This window comes from Littorina saxatilis, linkage group LG4 (genome assembly GCF_037325665.1).
Source record: "Littorina saxatilis isolate snail1 linkage group LG4, US_GU_Lsax_2.0, whole genome shotgun sequence".
Lineage (NCBI taxonomy): Eukaryota > Metazoa > Mollusca > Gastropoda > Littorinimorpha > Littorinidae > Littorina > Littorina saxatilis.
Window position 1 is genome coordinate 29,817,986 of NC_090248.1, and position 22,214 is coordinate 29,840,199.

General features: G+C 41.1%; 1 protein-coding gene and 1 long non-coding RNA gene across 2 annotated transcripts in view; one reads left to right on the top strand and one right to left on the bottom strand.

Annotated features, from left to right (window-relative positions):
• LOC138964447 (coatomer subunit gamma-2-like) overlaps positions 1 to 22,214 on the bottom strand; it is a 47,012-nt gene that overhangs the window by 5,994 nt on the left and 18,804 nt on the right. The window contains exons 12-21 of the mRNA XM_070336404.1: positions 9,892 to 10,103; positions 9,094 to 9,166; positions 8,382 to 8,460; positions 7,878 to 8,042; positions 7,270 to 7,345; positions 6,262 to 6,365; positions 3,461 to 3,583; positions 1,828 to 1,905; positions 1,214 to 1,353; positions 399 to 567 (exon numbers count right to left, since the gene is read on the bottom strand). Coding sequence (XP_070192505.1) covers positions 399 to 567; positions 1,214 to 1,353; positions 1,828 to 1,905; positions 3,461 to 3,583; positions 6,262 to 6,365; positions 7,270 to 7,345; positions 7,878 to 8,042; positions 8,382 to 8,460; positions 9,094 to 9,166; positions 9,892 to 10,103 — 1,219 coding nt within the window. The remainder of the gene's footprint in view (positions 1 to 398; positions 568 to 1,213; positions 1,354 to 1,827; positions 1,906 to 3,460; positions 3,584 to 6,261; positions 6,366 to 7,269; positions 7,346 to 7,877; positions 8,043 to 8,381; positions 8,461 to 9,093; positions 9,167 to 9,891; positions 10,104 to 22,214) is intronic.
• LOC138963560 (uncharacterized) lies at positions 18,826 to 19,500 on the top strand. The gene is made up of 3 exons (XR_011454864.1): positions 18,826 to 18,890; positions 19,218 to 19,283; positions 19,422 to 19,500. It is a non-coding gene; the product is annotated as an uncharacterized lncRNA (long non-coding RNA).

Here is a 22,214-nt window from a genome sequence, read left to right on the forward strand (position 1 = left end):
ACAGATCCGTCCAAGATTTTACACGGAACAAACACCAAAAATCAGCATCCTATGCAGAGTGAAAATTCTTTGCAGAAATTATTTTAACTAGTAGGTGGAGCCGGGCTTGTTGCAAGAGAGACTGGGGCAAAGTGCTAGATAATCCAGAACATTTAATCTTTCTTACCTGCACGAGGTAATAAGCTGTAAAAGGTAGTCCCATAACCATGTATGGTCATTAGGGCGCGAGATATTAGAGATCTCAACTACTCTCGGGCCAGCTTTATGAGGGCGGTGCCCACTCCTCTCCCTCGCTGCCTGAATAGGGTCAGGTACCCATTTCCAGCTGGGTGAACTGGAGAGCGCTCGGAAAAATCTGGTATTTGTATAAGCTGTACCAATCATCAATGTAATTTTACCTGAAGTAGGGTCCTCAGGCAAGTGTACAAGGGTGTAGGTGGAGCCGGGCTTGTTGTAGGGGAGACTGGGGCAGGGTATCTGCTTGACCACCTCAAAGCCGTCCGCAGCCTCCATGTCCACTGTCACGCGATCCAGCACTTGGTCATTCAGCGTGTTCGTGCAGTCAAACTGAAAAACACAAAAAGATAAATAAATGTATCGCTCACTATTTTGTGTGTTCATATGTCTACTTACTATTTTGTGTGTTCATATGTCAAGTTATCCAATCTGTTCATCTGCTAAGCACTCACAAATGCTAAACATAAGCTGACTTGTGTGGTCAGTACATACTCACCACACATCTGATATGATTTGTAAAGTTTAGCCACTACAAAACTTGTAACTGTAAAATGAGAGCTAAGATGTACTACTCTCATTATATCATCCACTCCACTCATTTTCAACAGGACTAGAATGAAATTCTCTTGATTTCATAACATTGACATCTGTGAATTCCTATGCAGACAATATCGATGTCATCGTGGAATTTTGGCGAAACTCGATTCTTGGCGATTTTAATGTTTTTGAGCTTTAGACTAAGTACATCATTCTCAATGATAAAATATGCATGATTTAACATTCTTTTATTTTTCTATCCATACCAATAACGATTTCATAATAAAAATAATCAGCTCTTTCTTTCTCCTAAAAAGTTGTTCAAAACAAGTTACACCAAAATTCCACGATGACATTGATATGGCTGTCAAATTCTAAAGAAACCTCTACACAGTCTCAGAAAATAGCAGTTAACTGACAAGAGATTATCACCACTGACCTGGAAGACCATGTAGTTGCTGAAGGTGTGCTTGATGCACTGCACGTAGTACTCTGTCTCTGACTCTGTGATCTCCAGTGGCTGTGACGACTTGAACAGCGCTCCGACGTTGGCCAACTCTGGCACTGCTGCCAGTTGCTCTGTAGCCACACAATAAAGAACAGAGTAGAGAAGTGGAGAAACACAAACTAGCAGGAGACAGAAAAAAAACAGATGGACCAGTGTATCTGAGAGTCACAAATGTAAAGAATGATCTCCATAAAATATTTTATTGCATGCGTAAGCTTCAAATTCAAAACAAAAAAATTACTTTTTCGCTTTTCTTTCCCTAACCTCTTTTTTTCCTCAATTAAATCAAACTTTCAATGACAGATACTTTCACTTTCTACTTTGTTTGAGTGCCTGAAGAAGACCCTAGGATTGAAACGTTGCTGTTATTCGTTCCGTATTCTTCGTTCACATGCATGCGAGTACAGTATTTGTGGGTCTTTTTATGCTTATCAATATCATTCCATCATTTCTACGCCCTTTTTATTATACAATTCTAAGGTAGTGTTCACATCACCCCCACAGGCTGCAGTATGCATGTTAACATCAGCAGTACCAGTCCTTACCTGCGTAGAGGTCTTGGCGAGTGGCTGCCGACTTCTCAGGTTTGCCAACATCTCCAGCAAGGCCTGGTGTTTCACGCACTGCAAAAGAGTCACGACCAAGTTCAAATCGTCTTCAGTGGAACCCCCCCAATTTAAGACAACATTGCTTTTAAGACTTTATTACTTTTCTCAGATGTTCTGTTGATAACCTCTGTGAAATGACCCCCACTTTAAGACCCCCTCCTTTTGAAGACCTCATTTCCTCAGCTACAGCCAATCATCATTTTTAAGTCATTTTCTTCTTCTTCTTCAGCGTTCCAGAATTTTCTGGTTACGTGTGAGCTTGTTTGCCCATTTGGGTTCCCCAAACTATACTCTGAGAGCATAGTCAGCTTCACTCCGCTTTCGTTGAGTAGGCATGCTGGGTATTTTCGTGTTTCCATAACCCACCGAACTGCGACATGGATTACAGGATCTGTTCCGTGCGCACTTGGTCTTGTGCTTGCGTGTACACACGGAGGGGGTTAAAGTCACTAGAAGGTCTGCACATAAGTTGACCTGGGAGATCGGAAAAATCTCCACTCTTAACCCACCAGGCGGCAGCGACCGGGATTCGAACTCACGACCTCCCGATTAGGAGGCCGACGTCTTACCACCATGCCACTGCGCCCGTCTTCAAGTCATAAACTGGGTTATCCCTCAGTCAAAAAAAGCAAGAATGGTAAGTTATTGGAACATTTAATTTTCCGACAAAACAAAACATTAGAAAACATTTTTCTTTATCCCTCAGTCAACAAACAAGTCGCGTAAGGCGAAATTACTACATTTAGTCAAGCTGTGGAACTCACAATATGAAACTGAACGTAGTCCACCGCTAGTGCAAAAGGCAGTGAAAGTGACGAGCCTGTTTGGTGCAACCGCTGCCGCGCCGTGCTTCATAGCACGCTTTACTGTACCTCTCTTCGTTTTAAGTTTCTGAGCGTGTTTTTAATCCAAACATATCATATCTATATGTTTTTGGAATCAGGAACCGACAAGGAATAAGATGAAATTGTTTTTAAATCGATTTCGGAAATTTAATTTTGATCATAATTTTAATATTTTTAATTTTCAGAGCTTGTTTTTAATCCAAATATAACATATTTATATGTTTTTGGAATCAGAACATGATAAAGAATAAGATGAACGTAAATTTGGATCGTTTTATAAAAAAACTTTTTTATTTTACAATTTTCAGATTTTTAATGACCAAACTCATTAATTAATTTTTAAGCCACCAAGCAGAAATGCAATACCGAAGTCCGGCCTTTGTCGAAGATTGCTTGGCCAAAATTTCAATCAATTTGATTAAAAAATGAGGGTGTGACAGTGCCGCCTCAACTTTTATAAAAAGCCGGTTATGACGTCATTAAAGACATTTATCGAAAAAAAGAAAAAAATGTCCGGGGATATCATTCCCAGGAACTCTCATGTCAAATTTCATAAAGATCGGTCCAGTAGTTTACTCTGAATCGCTCTACACACACACACGCACAGACAGACACACAGACACACACACACACACCACACCCTCGTCTCGATTCCCCCATCTACGTTAAAACATTTAGTCAAAACTTGACTAAATGTAACAAAAAGAATAAGCCATAATGTGTACCTTTCTGGTCAGCAAGGGGCTGGGTGGCCAGGGGCACGGTCTTCATGTCGAAGGGAGACTCGCTGGGCTCCAGGGTGTACTGGTGCAGTGCTCTCTCCAGGCCCACCACAGACACCGTCAGACCTGTACAACACACATGTTTCAGGCCATGTTCAAGAACAGAGTACAGTGCTCTCTCCAGGCCCACCACAGACACCGTCAGACCTGTACAACACACATGTTTCAGGCCATGTTCAAGAACAGAGTACAGTGGTACCTGCGATGTCTGGCCCCTCAGATGAGAGGACACCTCCCTTGAAAGGACACTTTGTTTTCCATTGTTCTATTCTTTCTACCTTTCTTTCTTTCTTTATTTGGTGTTTAACGTCGTTTTCAACCACGAAGGTTATATCGCGACGGGGGAAGGGGGGAGATGGGATAGAGCCACTTGTCAATTGTTTCTTGTTCACAAAAGCACTAATCAAAAATTTGCTCCAGGGGCTTGCAACGTAGTACAATATATTACCTTACTGGGAGAATGCAAGTTTCCAGTACAAAGGACTTAACATTTCTTACATACTGCTTGACTAAAATCTTTACAAAAATTGACTATATTCTATACAAGAAACACTTAACAAGGGTAAAAGGAGAAACAGAATCCGTTAGTCGCCTCTTACGACATGCTGGGGAGCATCGGGTAAATTCTTCCCCCTAACCCGCGGGGGGTTTCTCTCTACCAAAATATACCTGTCCTGACAGGCCACCTGCAATGTAGGGACACTTTTGACTGGTCGCAAGGCCGTCCTTTCATCGCAGGTACATGTACCACTGTAGCAGAATATCTTTATTCATATGCTACGACCATCTTGGGCACATTCTAGGACAAGTCGCAGCAACATTCCAATTTTTGTTCCTGTTGTGGCTCTTGTTTGTCCACTTTAAAGGCTGTATGGTCGAGGTTCATGTGAACGTTTTGTTTTGTGCTTAACCCCTTCACTGCCACAGTATAACAGCATTTTGGTATTGCTGTGCGCCAGGGCAAATTTCGCTTTCTTCGGTAGGTTCACTAATCTGTTCACTGCTCAATCATTTATTGAGATATCTCTTAGATCTTTGGCATGTGGTTTGCTTACACCCTTGGCTATTATGTGATAACATGATCATTGAACTCTGTTTGTGATTGTTATAGTAAAAATCGATATAATGACCATTTTTGTCAAAAATTACAGTTTCCAAACTTTCACACACACACTGCAGCACGTAAAACCGCAGAAAACACAGCTAAAACTGGTGTCAAACATCAGGTACTCACATTACAGCCCATAACAGTATTCTTCTGTGTGGTAATCCATAAATCACTTCTTGTAGAGCTTCCAGAACACTGTATCATTTGAAAACAGGTCTACGAGTTGATGTCCGACTTTCGGCCGCCATTTTGAATTTTATAGATCGGAAAAAACTTCTAAAAAAGTTTTCACCACGTGGTACTAACTTATCTGAACGGTCAATGGGAAAGAACTGTGTTTAAACCCCTACAAGAAGTTGGACAGTTGTTACCTCCCATTTAGTTTTCACAACTGTCCTGAAAAGTGCTGATGTAAATACCACGTACCTATAGTACGTGTATGGGCGTATGACAAACCAAACATGACCGGTGCTGGGCAGTTAACACTATTGTGACTAGCACTGCCACGGCGTTAACGTCCTGCCTGCCCAAGCTTGCCACCAAGAAACTTCCCAAAAATCAGTAACTGTAAAGAAATCTGTCTAGCAAGCTTGAATTAAGTCCAATCACCACCAAATTTTGTGTACTAATTCAAAAATGGATGCCCAGTTCAGTCGTGCTATTTATAAGTTTGTCACGCGATTTGTTTTAGCAAAGGGGGGTGAAAGGGGGGTGAAAGGGGGGTGAAAGGGGGATAATTTGTGTTTTTTAACGTTTTTTTGTGTGTGTTTTATTTTCCACTGCTTTTTTTAAAAGTTATTTTTTAACAGAAAGTATTATAAATAATGTTATAACCAAACAAGGTGTAAAACCTATGAATTAGCTGAAATATTGTTAACATTGTACACAGAAATAAGGAGACAGTACAAAGAAAAAAACAAGCAAATCACGCATTCACTCACAGCATCCTGACTCAAATGAAACAAAACTGTAACACTCACCAAATGATGTCTAGGTAATCCATATTGAATATAAGTCACATTTTCACAACAAAGTACCAACTGTACACCTATGAACAATTCCAAAAGGATTTGAAGGCTCCAGCCATCCATTGTTATCAGTGCTGCCACGCCCCCATAGCTCCTGCACGATTCCGAGATACATGTTCGTCTAGCAGTATCACCCCCTACCACGTGTAGTTGCCGACTCGTACTAGCAACAACGGGACTGTTTCTTCCTCAATATCACTGCTATTATCGCTTTCTTGAGGCTAAAACGACACGATGTATCATGATCTACAGGATCCTCAAGATCCAACATCCGGAGAATCTCCTCCCGTGACAAGGCTCGCCTTCGATTCATTTTTTTTGTTCGAAAACACCACGCAAATCTGCACTAATTTGATCAAGCCGGAAGAGAAAACCACGTGTATCAAGGGAAACAACTCAATTTAATGCAATCTTCAAAAACCGGGAAGCAATCATGAGTCTTGTACCTTGTATGACTGGTACTGAAAAATGCGCGTCCCGTCCATGGGCGTGTTAGCGCGGTTACTGATTTATCAGTGTCCCGTCGCGAAAGTGTTAAGGGGTTAATTAAACGTTGCAATTTTTTTATATTTTTTTTTTTTATAAATGTTCAATAAGAAATCCCTTACCGTTCAAGATGTAGGCAGAGCTGAGGTTGCGTTGCTGCTGCTTGAGAACATTGACGTAGAAGGTGGCGCGATCACGCACCTCATCGTCTGTGTCCATCTCACACCTGAAGCAATAAGAATTCACCTGTTACAATGGAACCCCCCTTTTAAGACCCCCCAATTTAAGACTTCCTCCCTGTTTTCTCATACACTGTTGTTCGTAAGCTCTGTAAATTTACCCCTATTTGAAGACTTCCTCGTTTTTTAGATTTTCTCAGATTTTGGAAGGTCTGTGAAGAGGGGGTTCAACTGTACTTATATGAGCAGTTTTGGTTTCTTCTTCTTCTGCGTTCGTGGGCTGAAACTCCCATGTACACTCGTGCTTTTTGCACCAGTGGAATTTTACGTGTACGACGGTTTTTTACCCCGCCATTTAGGCAGCCATACGCCGTTTTCGGAGGAAGCATGCTGGGTATTTTCGTGTTTCTATAACCCACCGAACTCTGACATGGATTACAGGATCTTTTTCGTGCGCACTTGGTCTTGTGCTTGCGTGTACACACGGGGGTGTTCAGACACCGAGGAGAGTCTGCACACAAAGTTGACTCTGAGAAATAAATCTCTCGCCGAACGTGGGGACGAACTCACGCTGACAGCGGCCAACTGGATACAAATCCAGCGCGCTACCGACTGAGCTACATCCCCGCCCTAGTTTTGGTTTCAAGACACAGATCTTGAAAACCCACAAGGGTGCAACAGGTCATGCTTATTGCACAATTTTCCATAAATATTGCATCTTTCAGGTGCCATACCCATTTCAGTCATATCATTGTGCAAAATAGGTTTAGTTTTGCATCAACTTTTGCAAAGCATCAGCAACAACCCTTTAAGAAAGAAAGATATTCTTCATCAACTGTCTTCAAAATGCTAACAAAGGTTTCCAGAAAAAAAAGGTTTCCAGGAAAATGTACTCATCATGAAAATATCTTTTCTGCAGCAACAAAATTAATACGAAAAAGAGAAACTGACCTCTCCAGAAGAACAACGCAGCTCTGAAGCAGCTCCTCGCAGTGGCCTCCGAACTTGGCAATGGCGCTCACAGCAGCTGCAAAAGTAAACACGTTCCTCGAAGGTAAGGCATATGTTGGAGTTAGCACGATATATAGGTAGCTATGTGTCTGTGCCACAACTATGTGGCCAGCCTGCTCAACACAAAATCAGTTACAATGCAAGTACCTTCAACAGTACTGTGTACTTTTCTGACCCAAGTGGTATGACAAGCATTTTCAAGAGTAGTATGTAGCATTCCAACCAAATGCATCAAGCTGTCCTCTTGGCCAGTAAGGAACAAGTTTTCTCTTCTGATTTTATTTAAAATTGAATGTTCATATTTTCTCATTTGTGTCCAGAGATGTGGGAGATCTTACCTTATATTTCAATTCTGTACTTAATTAAAGAAACAGGCAAACACTGGTCAACATTTCTGCACTTCCAAGCAAGCAGTCAAATCAACATAAGGAGAAAAAGAAGGAGAAAGAAAAGAAAGAAAAAAAAAATTATGTGAGTCCGAGTCTTGAAATAAAAGAACAACATCAACACACCACACTTCAAACAATAACACCAAAACAGCAACTTACCCGCCCTGACAGCAGCATTCTCCAGAATGACGCGGTTGTAGATGAAGCGGATGTACTTGGAGGGGGTGGGGGTGCGTGGTCCCTCCCGTCCCAAGAGATGCAGGATCTTGGTAGCCAACACAGTGTGCTCGCAGTCCTCGATGAATTCACACAGGTGTGCAAGACCTGAGAACAACAAAACAAATTTCAGTGTGTCTGTGTGATGAAGAAGCAGTGTCCAATATAACTGCAATCATACATGTGGCAAAATTAGCACACTCCCGATGTCTACCTGAGAACGGTAACAGCCTTTGACTTTTTTCAAAAGAGACTTACAAAAGTCAACATTATGTACAATTCAACAATAAGTGTTTAACTTCAGGAAACTTGTTGAAAGACTAATGTGCTTAACTATGTCATGCGTAGCCCCACTCCGTTGCTGCTATCCAAAATTTACTCCAGGGAATTCCCCAAGAACAATAAATCTAAAAAATTAAAATAAAATTAAAAAGTGTGTTTACTAACCTGCTTCTTTAGCCTCAGGGTTCTCCTCAATGGTGGCAATGATGCAGTCCACAATCTCCTTCTTGTAGTCAAACCCTCCCTGCAATCAGACAGCAACAATTATAAACTCACTGAATCCTACAGCAACAATTATAAACATAGAATCAAACAGCAACAATTATAAACACACTGAATCCTACAGCAACAATTATAAACATAGAATCAAACAGCAACAATTATAAACACACTGAATCAGCCAAGTGGCAAATATTAGCCAACCCTCATAACTGTCTGCTAGGATATATATTAGGTATAAACAGTTACGATAACTCAATTTAGCCCCATGTGAGATTCATCGTCCAACTGAGTAAATCTCAAACGGTCGCTTTTCTTTCAGTATCTGACGTTACTAGCTTCCAAGGGGTTAATTTGGGACTCAGCCACAGACAGTACATACTTTGATGCTTTGACTTTTGTTACCATCCACAAAACAGTTTTTCATCATTGACTCATCTTTTATAAAGCATGAAAGTATCTTCAAAAACAATATTTAAAATTGTGGGGATCTCAAGAATGAAATTGAGCTTGAAAATGCTGTCAAGTCCCCCCGTTGGTGGAAAAATCTCATATCTACATTTTACTTCTCCATTACACAAACTGAAGTTACAAGCACTTGTGTTTAATCATCTGTTCAGGGCTTATTGCTACATTTCAGTGAGGCTAAGAGGTGTACCTCATCTCTCAGCATGGAGGCCAAGAAGTTCATCAGTACACTGTGTTTCCTTGGGAACTTGGCACACAGGGACCTGTAACATACCGTGATATGCATGTATTCAGTAGGCATGAAATTATACCACACAATAAAAATCACATCATGCGTCTTTCCAAAATTCTTAAATTCTTCTTATGTTCGAAGAAAATGTTGAACTAACGTGAGTAAAATCCTCTGCCAGTGAGAACAAGACTTTTTTTTCATTAACTTTCTTCTTTCTCTTTTCAGAAATTTCTCCTGCTCTAAGGCCTTATCAGGACACTTTTTCATTCAACCAACACAACCATGAAACCATACGATAATGATAAAAAAAATAATAAAAACTCTGACGTCAAAAGCCAAACAATGTTTGAAAAGACTTCTTTATGTGAATAATGGCGTCGCTTAAATGTTCTGGCACTTTTTCTGCACGTCTCATGAGAAAGTGACAATTAAATCATTTTGAGAACAAAGTTTGTCTCTGAGACTTCAGCAGATCAGCAGTAGAAAATGATTGGTAAGGTCACTCACTCACTATCAGGTTGTGCATGTATCGGTATCGTATACAGTGGTACCAGCAATGTGAGGCCCTCCTAATGAGTGGACACCTCCCATGAAAGGACACCTTCTGTTGTCTTTCTGTCTATTAATGTCAACAAAATATACCTGTCAAGACAGGCCACCTTCAATGTAGGGACACTTTTGGCTGGTCCCAAGGGTGTCCTTTCATCAAAGGTACCACTGTATCATTAAAAGCACAAAAACTAATGCCTCCCTCACCTGATAGCCTGCACGACGACAATCTTGAACTCATCAGAGATCTCGGACATGAAGGTGGAGATCTGCTTCATCAGACGATCCACAGACGTCTCACTGCCCGTCTTCAGCAGCGTGGTGATGGCCAGCGTGGCGATGCTGCGGTTCACGTCCGTGATCAGGTTCTCAAGGTCAAGGTTGCAGGCCGTCACGGCTGCTGGGTGCTTCATGGCCACCTGGTGGAGAGAGAGATACATTCAACTTTAAGCACAGGGTTCAATGGTGTCGCCTTGACAGTAGTTTATGCCCATCGTTCTCAAACATATTCAATAAGCAGTAGTTCTGAATGATCTTTGCTGTTTCCTGATGAGTTCAGTCAGGAGAAAAAATGCGACATCACTGGGAAAGATTTCGAAGTGTTGGACTTCTGGGTTTGCTCATGTTTTTAGTATTGTGAACATATTTGCCCTCTTCATTCAAGAAAGTGATTCTTTATCAATCTGTAATGCAATTATATTTGTACGTCACTAGAAGCTGTAATTCATTGGTAAACAAGAAGGGCAAAGCCCATACGACTCACATGCTTTACACATTTTTCCTACCAAAATACATGTGACCTTGACCCAAGGTCAAGGTCATGCAACACAAAGCTGTTAATTCAAGACATAGGAAGTACAATGGTGCTTATTGGCTCTTTCTACCATGAGATATGGTCACTTTTAGTGGTTCACTACCTTATTTTGGTCACATTTCATAAGGGTCAAAGTGACCCCCAGGCAGCAAAAGATCTGGAAATCATCTGCGGGACAGATGCTAGTTGCCACATAATGTACATATGTCAGAAATCATATGGATACCACATGATTACAATGTGTCATGTACATGATCTGACCATGACCTGTGGCATATCATATCCAGCTGGATTCTTGCAGGCGCGGGTCATATATACTATACGTGACCTGCGGCATATCATATCCAGCTGGATTCTTACTGGCGCTGTACAGCAATCACAATTTTTTGGTATAATTTTTTTCGGCCAGACCGGATAATTATATTTATTGTTTTAACTATTTTTGTATGTGCATCCAAACCATCCAAATAAAGTTTTGAGTGTACATAAAAAAAGATTGTGTGCCTGTTTTACATGAAATTTTTTAATTTTATTTTAATGTTTATTTTTATATCTGTCTTTTAGATTTTGGTTAAAAGTTGTTATTCTTCTTTATTGAAAATTTTTTTTTTCGTAAAATTTAAATTGGTGTTTTTTTTCAATATATCTTTTGTCAGATAAAGTTGAATAGATTATTTTTATTTTATGTACTATAGTTTTCCTATCTTATTTCTATCTCATTATTTTATTATTCTTATCCTGATTATTCTTATCCCGATATTATAATTATGCAAGCCTGATCGAGGTGGATCGATATAAATATCAGCACGCAGTCGGCTGCCAGTTTTAACAAGGGGAAGGAACACTCGAACATCTTGTATAGAGTGTGCATGGGTTTATTCATCACCTCACATCATCAGCTGGTACCGGTAGGCATGAGCTTAATCATACATACTGAAAATCCAAAGACCTGAGGTCACTAATCCACACAAACATAAACTAAGTAAAATAATTTAGAAAGAGAATCTAACCTGACAGACAAATATAATCAATAAACATAGTTTTATCAAAAAGCATCAAAAATAGTTACACAATTATATACATTATATACAACATATTATAATTTGTTTGCAAAAACAATGCATCAATAAATTAAGTCAAAACAATCCACCCAAATCTAAGTAAACTTTCATCTAAATCAGTGTCGGAAATTCCCTAAAGTAACTTACAAGAATCAGCTGTAACACTAAACAGAAAGCGGATAAAAACAATTATAATTACAAAAGAAAACCCAAAACTAAAGTTTCAAAACAAACGGGCCAAGTCAGAGAAGAAGGGGTTCCCTTGTTTACCTTTTGAATACCGGAAGTGATGTAAAACTTCCTTATATGGGAGGAGACTCCGTATCTCTAGCTAAAAATAGATCTCCAGCGTGAGCTTCAGCTCGGACTGACTGACGGGTTTGACATAGTTTGGAAAACCCACGCTTTGAGAGCGGCCACTTTGAATCGGACCAATTCTAGAAACAATAGGAATGCAGAATATAATTATTCTGTTGAATAGACTACATGAATGATTTCTGTTTCTTTTGCATGGATTCCGTCGATTTTAGTTTACCGGAAATGACGTATACGCGCCAAATTTGCTTCGCGTGACCGGTTGGCTGAAGCTGGGAGCATTTGAATTTACTTCCCAGTGATCATCGACACAGACGGTCGGATTTTCTCCACTCTCTCCACATTTGAGTCTTTTTGACTAGCATTTTTTAACCGGCACAAGGTAAAGTGAGATATTTTGACTGACCATTGAGTTGTTTGTTAAAGATGTTCGTATTGTTATCAGCGATTCTGATTCTGAGGTAGATTGTTTTCGTACTCGTTCGGTAAGCTGCTGCTGTGATGACGACACTGCCATCTTCATCTTGATTTCACAAACTTTAGTCATTAAGTTTACTTGTTAAACTTGCAGTTGTACTTGAACGTTTCACTGTCAGAACCAAACAGTTTTATCTTACAAACTTTCTAATTACAAGACATTCTGAAGCGTAGCTAGCTAGACTTTCTTTCTTCTTTTTTTTATTTTTTTTTACTGATGGGGTGATCAGCGTTTCAATCATTTTCTGTAAGTGTAAGTGATTTAGTGAAACTGAAAGATCTGTTACTGTTAATGTAAGGCTCAAGAGTTCATCCAAGCATGTCGTCAGGGGATTTACCTTACTGGACGAAGAGAAGACGCATACGGGCTGATGTTAGTAAGTGTCTCAACATTGTAAAAGCTACACAGCAGAAACAAGGGTTGCCACTCGCCGATGATATCGGCCATGATGATGATCATGATGTCGGTAGCTTTTCACATAAGCTTAGTGGTGATGCTCCCGGTACTGGCTCGGTTTTCGATTTGGGATTTCATGAGCAGTGTGTGGGGTTTCAGGGAGATGAGGCTTTGTCTGCAGTTTGTGATTTGAGTGAAGATGAATCAGAATGCATTGCTCAGGCTTTTTTTGTCGACGATGTCAACAACGAAGAGAACTTGCAGTTTGATAGGTTGCTTGATACTGATAGATTAGAAGCAGCACGCGAGTGTGATGATATTGATAATGAGTCTGCATCTGAATGTGAGGATGAAGAGGTTGTTGATGGAGAACTGTTGGCATCCGAACTTAGGAATTGGGCTACATTGTTCAACATTCCCTTGTTAGCGTTGAATGGTCTCCTGAGTGTATTGAAAGTATTTCATCCAAATCTCCCAAAAGATTCCAGGACCCTTTTGAAAACACCTGTGCGGTATGACATCAAGGATGTGCAGGGTGGTTCTTACCATCATTTTGGTGTCATTGATTCTTTGTCGTCACTTCTGACTAATGCGAATGATGTTTGCAGAGATGTTGATGGTTTTTGGCTACAGGTTAGCATTGATGGCTTGCCTCTGTTCAAGAGCTCCAGCGTACAGCTTTGGCCGATTGTGGGGATGGTTGTTAAGCCTTTTGTGTCAGACCCATTTCTCATTGGTTTGTACTGCGGTGAAAAGAAGCCAGGCAGTGTTGACGAGTATTTACATGATTTTGTTCAGGAGATGCAGGTGCTTGAGCGGGGTCCTGTGTTCATTCCCGTTTGCAACAGGGAGGTTTCTGTCCATATTTCTTGTTTTGTTTGTGATGCACCTGCACGTGCATTTGTCAAGAATGTGAAGGGGCACTCTGGCTATCATGGGTGTGAAAAGTGTACTCAGAAAGGTGTGTATGAGAAGAAAGTTATTTTTCCTGAGGTGACTGCCGCATCAAGGACTGATGTTGCTTTTAATGAAATGTCTGATGTGAACCATCATCATGGTCCTTCTCCGCTACACGGTCTAGCCTCCATTGGTTTAGTTTCTCAATTTCCTTTGGATTTCATGCACATGGTTTGTTTGGGCGTGACACGCAGGCTCCTTTTGTGCTGGGTGAAGAGTCCGGTCAGCAAGGGCTTGCGTCTAGGTTCTCGTGGCATAGCCATGATTTCAGAGCGTCTTGTTCTTTACAAGAATTTCATCCCTCGTGAGTTCTCCAGACAGTGTCGACCCCTTGCTGATTTGGAACGTTGGAAGGCTACTGAGTTTCGTCAGTTTTTGTTGTACTCCGGGGTTGTTGCACTCAAAGGCGAGCTACCAGATAAGTTGTATAGACACTTTCTTCTGCTCTTTGTTGCGATTTTTTGTCTGGCCAGTCCTACCTTGTACACCACTCATGCAATGTATGCTAAAGATCTACTGATATATTTTGTTGCTGAAGCAGGCAGGTTGTATGGTCAGGATTTCTTGGTGTATAATGTCCATGGATTGGTCCATTTAGCCGATGATGTTAAGACGTTTGGTCCACTTGATCGCTACTCAGCTTTTCCTTTTGAAAACTTCCTGTGTTCCTTGAAAAGGTTAGTCCGTTCTCCCCGTCTACCTCTCCAGCAGATTATTCGGCGGATGAGTGAAAAGAAGATGACTGGCTTTGTTGGTTTTAGGCAGCGTGATAAGCCCATGGATAATGTTCCACTAAAAGCGCACCATGGTCCTCTTCCTTTAGAACTGGTAGATGTGTCTCAGTTCAAAGAGATTTATTTGAATGGGTTGTATTTTTCTGCGTTTGATGGTGATAATTGTGTCAGGATCAAAGATGCATTTTTCCTGATCAGAAATATTGTTGTTCAACAACACGCTGATGGTCCCTTGCTTGTTGTTGAGCGTTTTTCGCATGTTGCGGATCATTTTGATTATCCCCTTCAGTCTGCTCTTTTGGGGATCCATAGGGTTGCAGGGTTGACTGGTCATTTGCAGGTTGTTTTGGCGTCAGTTGTTTCCTCAAAGTGTGTACTTCTGCCGTATAAAAGGGAGTTTGTGGTTTTTCCTATGTCCCAAGAGCAGTATTGAGGGTAGGGGGTGTGTGTTTTGTATATATATTTATATATATATATATATCTGGTGATCTATGCCGTCGGAGGAAAGTTCTGAAAGTTTGCTGTCCCTAAAACGTGGGGGCATTCTTTCGCTTGAACAAGTACTCTGTCAGGGTTGCCCTTGGCGGACAGATCATTTTGTTTTGTGTGTTTTAGCGTTTGTGTAATGTTTTAAAGGTCAGTCATTAATCTTGTTTTTCCCTTGTGTTTGGCGGGTGTTTAGGTCATGTATTGCGTGATGGAATTCCAAGAGCCCGATAGGGACAAGTCTGTGGCGGTTGTGCCGTCAAATTGGATTAGTTCCGACGGGGAGAAGTGTGCTTGGCCACCTTCAGGATCAGCAGTGAACTCTTCCTGGATCCTCAGGAAAAAGGAACCGCAACCGTCATGGCCTTTTTACAAGGCTGCCATCATGTTTGCGTCAAGTAAGTTATTTTGTTGTTGATTTTATTAATATAGATGGTTGTTGTGTCTATTAACGTTGTGACTTTCAATTGTAATTCAATCAAGATGTGTGTTCTGTTATTTGTCAGATTACCACTAATACCAGTTTTCAGGACACTGTCACTGATAGTTTTTTATTTGTCTTTCATATGTTAAGATTTTGTCTGTCACTCAGAAGGTCATGGTAATTTAAATGGCGTCTTTCAGTCACAGATTGTGTTTATTGGCAGTATATGCAGATGCTGAGTACGTTGTTCTTTTTCAACTGATGAAGATGCATACTTCTAACTTGTTCTTGGGTTGTTCCCCTTTTTTTTATAATTGTGAATGTGATGTATTCAGTTTGCAATTATGATTGTATTTTTTTTCAGCTGACTATGAAGCTTGCTGTCGGAAGGCTAGAAGGCTGGAGTTCTACAGCGATTTCAGCACTTCCTCCGACAGTGGCGAAGATTACAGGGATAGCCAGTCTGCCAGGTAAGTTGTCATCAGTTTCTGGTGTGTTTCCTAAAAATAGCAGGTTATCAGAGCTGCCAGTTGTTGCACTTTCTTCTCAGACTCCATACTTATTTCTGCTTCTCACTCCGTAGCAATACCGGCACGGTTGGCCTAGTGGTAAGGCGTCCGCCCCGTGATCGGGAGGTCGTGGGTTCGAACCCCGGCCGGGTCATACCTAAGACTTTAAAATTGGCAATCTAGTGGCTGCTCCGTCTGGCATTATGGGGTTAGTGCTAGGACTGGTTGGTCCGGTGTCAGAATAATGTGACTGGGTGAGACATGAAGCCTGTGCTGCGACTTCTGTCTTGTGTGTGGCGCACGTTAAATGTCAAAGCAGCACCGCCCTGATATGGCCCTTCGTGGGCGTTAAGCAAACAAACTCCGTAGCGATCAGAACGTAGGTTGGAATGATTGAAGAGTGGCTCTGCAGGCACTTTTGTCATGGTTGTATTCTTTTTGAATTAAGTTCTTTTTATTTGATGTAGCTTTTATGCGGCTGAGTCGTTAATATGAAATTCAACTATACTGTTCCTTTTTTTTTCCTCAGCAAGAAATGTAAAGCATAACAGAAAAAAAGGAACTAGGTTCACCAAGGGAAATAACCAATTTATCCACGGCTGGATTATTCGTAAATCAAATTGGTTCGTTTTGAGTTTTTGCTTTCTCTTCCGTTTGGAGTCGAGTCGTGTCAGGTTTTCCAATACGCTTGGTTTGCTTCATGTCTCTAACAAGCCAATATTGTGAATTGGAAGTCATTGAACAGTGGATCAACTAAAAGTGAAAGCCGGGTTGATGAATGAGTCGACAGGGTTTACAGTATTGGCTTTTACCGGTATTTTACCGGTTGAAATGAGGAAATACCCGGGGAAAATTGGCTGCCGGTTCATTTTTAGAACTACCGGTTTTTTTTCACTGGTAAAGCAATGAAAACCAGTACTCTGAGTTAGACTCTTACTAGTTCCAATGACCAGCTTACCGGTTTTTTTCTGGACAGTTTGCATCAAAAAAGTTTGTGTACCGGTTTGAAAAAATACTAGCGTCATCACTGGGTTTAGCCTGTGAGAAAAAGGCAATGGGACATTTGTCTCCCTCAACTGGGGCGGGGATATAGCTCAGTTGGTAGTGCGCTGGATTTGTTTTCAGTTGGCCGCTGTCAGCGTGAGTTCGTCCCCACGTTCGGCGGAAATTTATTTCACAGAGTCAACTTTGTGTGCAGACTCTCTTTGGTGTCCGAACATCCCCCGTGTACACTACATTGGGTGTGCACGTTAAAGATCCCACGATTGACAAAAGGGTCTTTCCTGGCAAAATTGCTTCGGCACAGTTAATAATTGTCTACCTATACCCGTGTGACTTGGAATAATAGGCCGTGAAAGGTAAATATGCGCCGAAATGGCTGCAATCTACTGGCCGTATAAAATTCCATCTCACATGGCATCATTGCAGAGCGCCTAGAACTGTACCCACGGAATATGCGCGATATAAGCCTCATATTGATATTGATTGATTGATAAATTCCGATGGGACATAGTCGAAGGCAAAAAGCGTCAAAGATGCATGTACACGTTTTTGAAAATAGTGCAATATGGGGCCATCTGAGAATTAGCCGCTATATCATGTTGTATGTGTGTGTTTGTTTGAGTGTGTGTGTATTCCGATGTAAAGTGTACATTTGGTGGCGCAGTCGAGGTAATCTCAATGCGCCCTTTGACGCACTAAAGGAAATTGTGATGGGACATTTTCGCACTAGTAGATGAAACCCTGAGTCGAGATGGGACTGGTCTCATATTAAACACAACGGCAGCCTCATAGGTGTTATTCGGACAGATATCTTCTTGGCATCTCAGGAAGATTTCATGTCGGCAGGTTTCTGTAGAAAATGAATTTGTTATTTTCATTTAATTCCCTGGAATACTTGGTAACTTTTCTCAGCTCCCTCTAAAATGTGGCTTCCGTGTCTGCTTGAAGTTGCAACATGTTCAGGTTGTGTTTGGCATTGGTTTTAGACTGATTGGATGGATGTACACTTGTCGCTAAGTGACTTGGAGAGGTGGAATTTCTTGTTAAGATTGAGTATTTGGTCCTTCACCAGTACAACTGAGTTAATTGCAATTGTGGCCAATAGTGAATTTAAGGCCAATGTTTTGCTTGTGGATTAGTTAATGTCCAACTCTGTTTCAATTGCTGTGCAACCCATTGGCTGATAGCTCATTGTTTGGTTGCAATTTTCATAGCATTATATGTCTGTTCTTTTTCAGAGTTGCACCTGTTGTTGTAAGGGAGGGTGAGGTGCACGAAGAGGATCTGGTGTGTGTTGAGCCTGATGAAATTGATGGAAATGCGGAAAAAACTGTTGGTGGTGACGAGGGTATGTGCTGTTACCATGCTTTGTTAGCTATATGCTGAAGCTTATTTCGCAGAAGGCCATTGTTATTTTTACTGGATTTTAATTTTCTTCTCAAACAGTTGTTTTTTTTAAATCAATTTTACTGTGTGTGAGCGTAGTTGTTTGTTAGACTTTCCTGACAAGTTATGTGATTTACAACTGCTGCTAACCCCGCTAAACCTGTTGGTGTTTATTTCTCTGTGGATGTTTTGTGTGTGTAAATATAAAGGAGGGAGCTGTGTCATCTGACATACATATATATGTGTTGCAGTAGGGATATCTATCTAAATTTGTGAAGATTATTATTTCATGGTTGATTCATTGGTCGTTTTCAGACGGGTCACGTTTAATCCGTTTGCCAACGCCACCAAGAGTGTCACAGTCGAGAGAGCTTTCCGATTTCCATGCCCAGGGTTTTTTGGGTAAGTACAAATGATGTCTTTTTTTGTTCGTTACAGCACACACCCATAACATCGGCTGTCGTCCTATAGCCTATAAGCAGCGAGATGGTTAATGTATTTGTCATGGCCTGTTTGTATCTGATCTTAGTAATAGTATCCAAGTACAATTGCTATAGCTCTGAAATATGCCGACAATTTTTTTCCAGACGAGACACGTTCTTCATCTGGGTCTCCCAGGGTGCAGCCGTCACACGTTCCTGCCGGTAAGTGTAATCCCTTTTGTGTTTATAAACTTTTATGTGTATGCTGAAACGTAGATGTAGAAAGAATTAGTGTTCAAGTGTTTTGCTGTATCGAGCAAAATCCATCTACATTTTTAGGCATGGGCTAGCAAGGTATACTTGTAGTCTTGGTGATAAAGGGTTTTCAGAGCTGTTTTAGTTTCAGGCCCAAAGATTGGCACATTTGTTAACCCTTTAGACGTCTTGTGGATTTATTTATTATCTTGCTAAACTTTGTCTGTGTTCCCTATTTACATTGTTATGTGATGTGATTATATGTTTGCTCACTGACTGCAATTACTGTTCCAGGACGGACACCCCCCAGAGGTCAGGTGCCTAGACTTCACAGGACAGGGTATCCCCTATCTTACCGAGGTGAGCTTTTAAAATGCTTGTCCTTGTGTGGTACTCCTGCTTTTTATGTTTTATTTCCTTCTTGGTATTGCTGCTGAAAATCTGTGATAAACTTTTCTGGTGTTTTGTTTTCACTATTTGACAAATATTTCTGTACAGGCAATGACGACAGCATGGCTGAGTCTGGTGTTGGCCGCATGCGTCATGGGACTGGGAGTAGCCCCCTACCTTGGAGGGGTGAGTAGTGTTTGTTGTTTATTATGACACGTTTTAGGGGGGAAAGATCGCCACTCCACAAAACAGTTGACTGTCATTTGTGATTGTTTGTAGAAAGGTTATTTCCATACTACGTGTCTTTAAAAAGAAAAGTGATTTTGAGGGCTGATCTTTGTGATACCATTTATACGAAAAGAAAGACCATTCGTTCCCCTGTCATGGATTGCAAAAGGCAGTGATTGTACAGTGGAACCTCATACACTGACACACCTCAAATGTTTCTGCTTTTGAATGGGCACATAATCGAAATTGCTCATACAGAACACATTTTTTGTGGCGTTTGAAATAACTATCAAATTTGTATCCATAATAGTCATTTGTTTCCTGGTAAAAGTCTGTTGTAGGTTCCTCTGTATAGTCACTACCTGATGTAAACTCAATCTGTTTGCTGAGAGGAGGATGCATGGCCTTTTCGGTCATAGAATTGGTTTTACAATAAACAGCCTTATCACAAAGATCTGATCTCGAACACATCAGCCTAAATTTTGTATGAGAGGTAATATATAGTGGAAACCATGTAAATGAGTGGTATTTCTTCATTGCACTGTGCATACTGCTTTTCTTGCTCATACTTGGAATAATAGGCCGTGAAATGTAGAATATGCGCCGAAATGGCTGCGATCTGCTGGTCGATGTGAATGTGTGATGTATTATTGGGTAAAAAAAAATTCCATCTCACACGGCATAAATAGATCCCTGCGCCTTGAGTCCGAGTCTGGAGATACGCGCGCGATATAAGACTTCATATATAATAGTACTTTGGTTAAGCTTTCCCCATCAATCACCATCACCCTTTTTCCACCTTTTGTCTGCACTGTCTCACATTTTGTCTTTTATTTGTTTAGATTCTACATCTGACCCAGCATATGTTCAGATCCTCTCGAAACTTGGTGATTTGTGCCATGAAGTACGACGTCTTGCCACTGCAATGATGCAGCTACAACAACAACTCAAGGATGGAGCAAACCAGCCTGGCCCGGCTGCTGACCGGACCCCAACCCTCCCCCAGGACCTGGTGTTTCCTTTGGGCGAACTAGACCACATGACTGATTTGGAAGGCCGGCTGCAAGATGCTGGCATCAGGAACACAGTGGTAATTTTTGGTCATATTGGTTGAATGTGTCTCTGTGGCTGATGTGTGAATTCCTTGTGTGGCTCGCAGGGATGGCCAAATCAGATATTAACTTGTCAGCCAGGCCAATGGAGTCACTTGTCCGCTAGAAATTCCACAAGCCCTGTAATAAGCAGGCTAACTTACAATGAAAGTGTATGTATGCATGATTGTCAGATCTATATATGTACACCCTATTGGCCTAAATATCTGTGGTTCGATCGACAACTGCTGTTTCGACTTTAGCAACGATGTGCCACATCAAATTGCGTTTTTTGTTCCTGTGTTCTTAAACATTGTGTTCAAAAACCTACCATTGTCTTCCCATCCATGAAACGTACCCTCTCAGTCAGTTGAGTTGCACAAGAATCCAGCTGCCATTACCTCAGACAAACAGCAAGAAACACATGGCCGATCAGTTCAAATCAGTTCAACCACAGTCGCAGCGAAAGTCAAACTGATGTGTATGTTATGCAGTGTCCGCTCCATATGATTGTTACTTTCAGAAATATACACATTGCAGTTACTGATTTGTTGCTGCAATGCTGGATTGCTTGCCCCGAGTGTTAGCCGACAACATATTTTGCTTGAGGTCACATGTTTTGCTTGAGGTTGAGGGCATAGCTGCATGTGAAACTGAAAGTGAATCTTGGCTCCGATGTGCAGATTTCAACTACATAAAGTTGTATTGATTAGACACAGCGTAACATACATATTGGAGGTAGTTATTCACTAGGATCTGGGTTTTAACTGGTCGACCATGTGTTTGTCTAACGTTTTCAAATCAGGGATTTTTTTCTTAGAAAAATTGTATTTTTTTCTTTAAGACTGTTTGAATAAAAAAAAAAATTTAATTTCAGACTGCAGCTCTTGCGTTGGAGGGTGGGGAGACCCCTTCAAAATTTCTGAAGGCTACGCTTCGTAAAGTACTGGCTCCGCCTCTGGCTCGAAGATATAACAACCACGGACAGAAGAACAAGCTCCCCTTCAAAAACTTAACCCTGAAAAGGGTTATGTATGGTGAGTTCAATTGATTTATTACTTTCGTTTCTTGTTATACATTTGATTTAGGATAGTGATGTGTATGTAGAGCGACTCAGAGAAAAGTACTGGACCGTTCTTTACATACAATTCTCCCAGGTGGTACCCTCAGGCGTTTTTTTCGTCATTTTGTTGGTAAATATGGCAAAACAAAAATATATGTTGGTTTAGGGTAACCTGACCGACCCTATTATCCCCGCCGACCCTAAAACTTTTTTGGGCACATTTTGCGAGACTAATGGTGCAGTCACACGCTTCATTTCCTAAAACTTACAGTCAGACTGGCGACTGAGTCTTAGAAAAGAGCTAAGACAAAGCTACGTTACGACTCTCTCTTACGAGATTTCCTTGTAGCTTTGAGCGTTAGAACTTGTTCTATCCCCGCAATACTGCCGTGGAGCAATCGTAGCACAAAGCCAATCAGAACGTTTTGTTGCGGCCTTCCCGCCGTGACTTGTTAAAGTGGCAGACAACGTCTCTTCGTCGTTTCAAAACTTTTTGGAAGAACAGTTTCTTACTCTTGC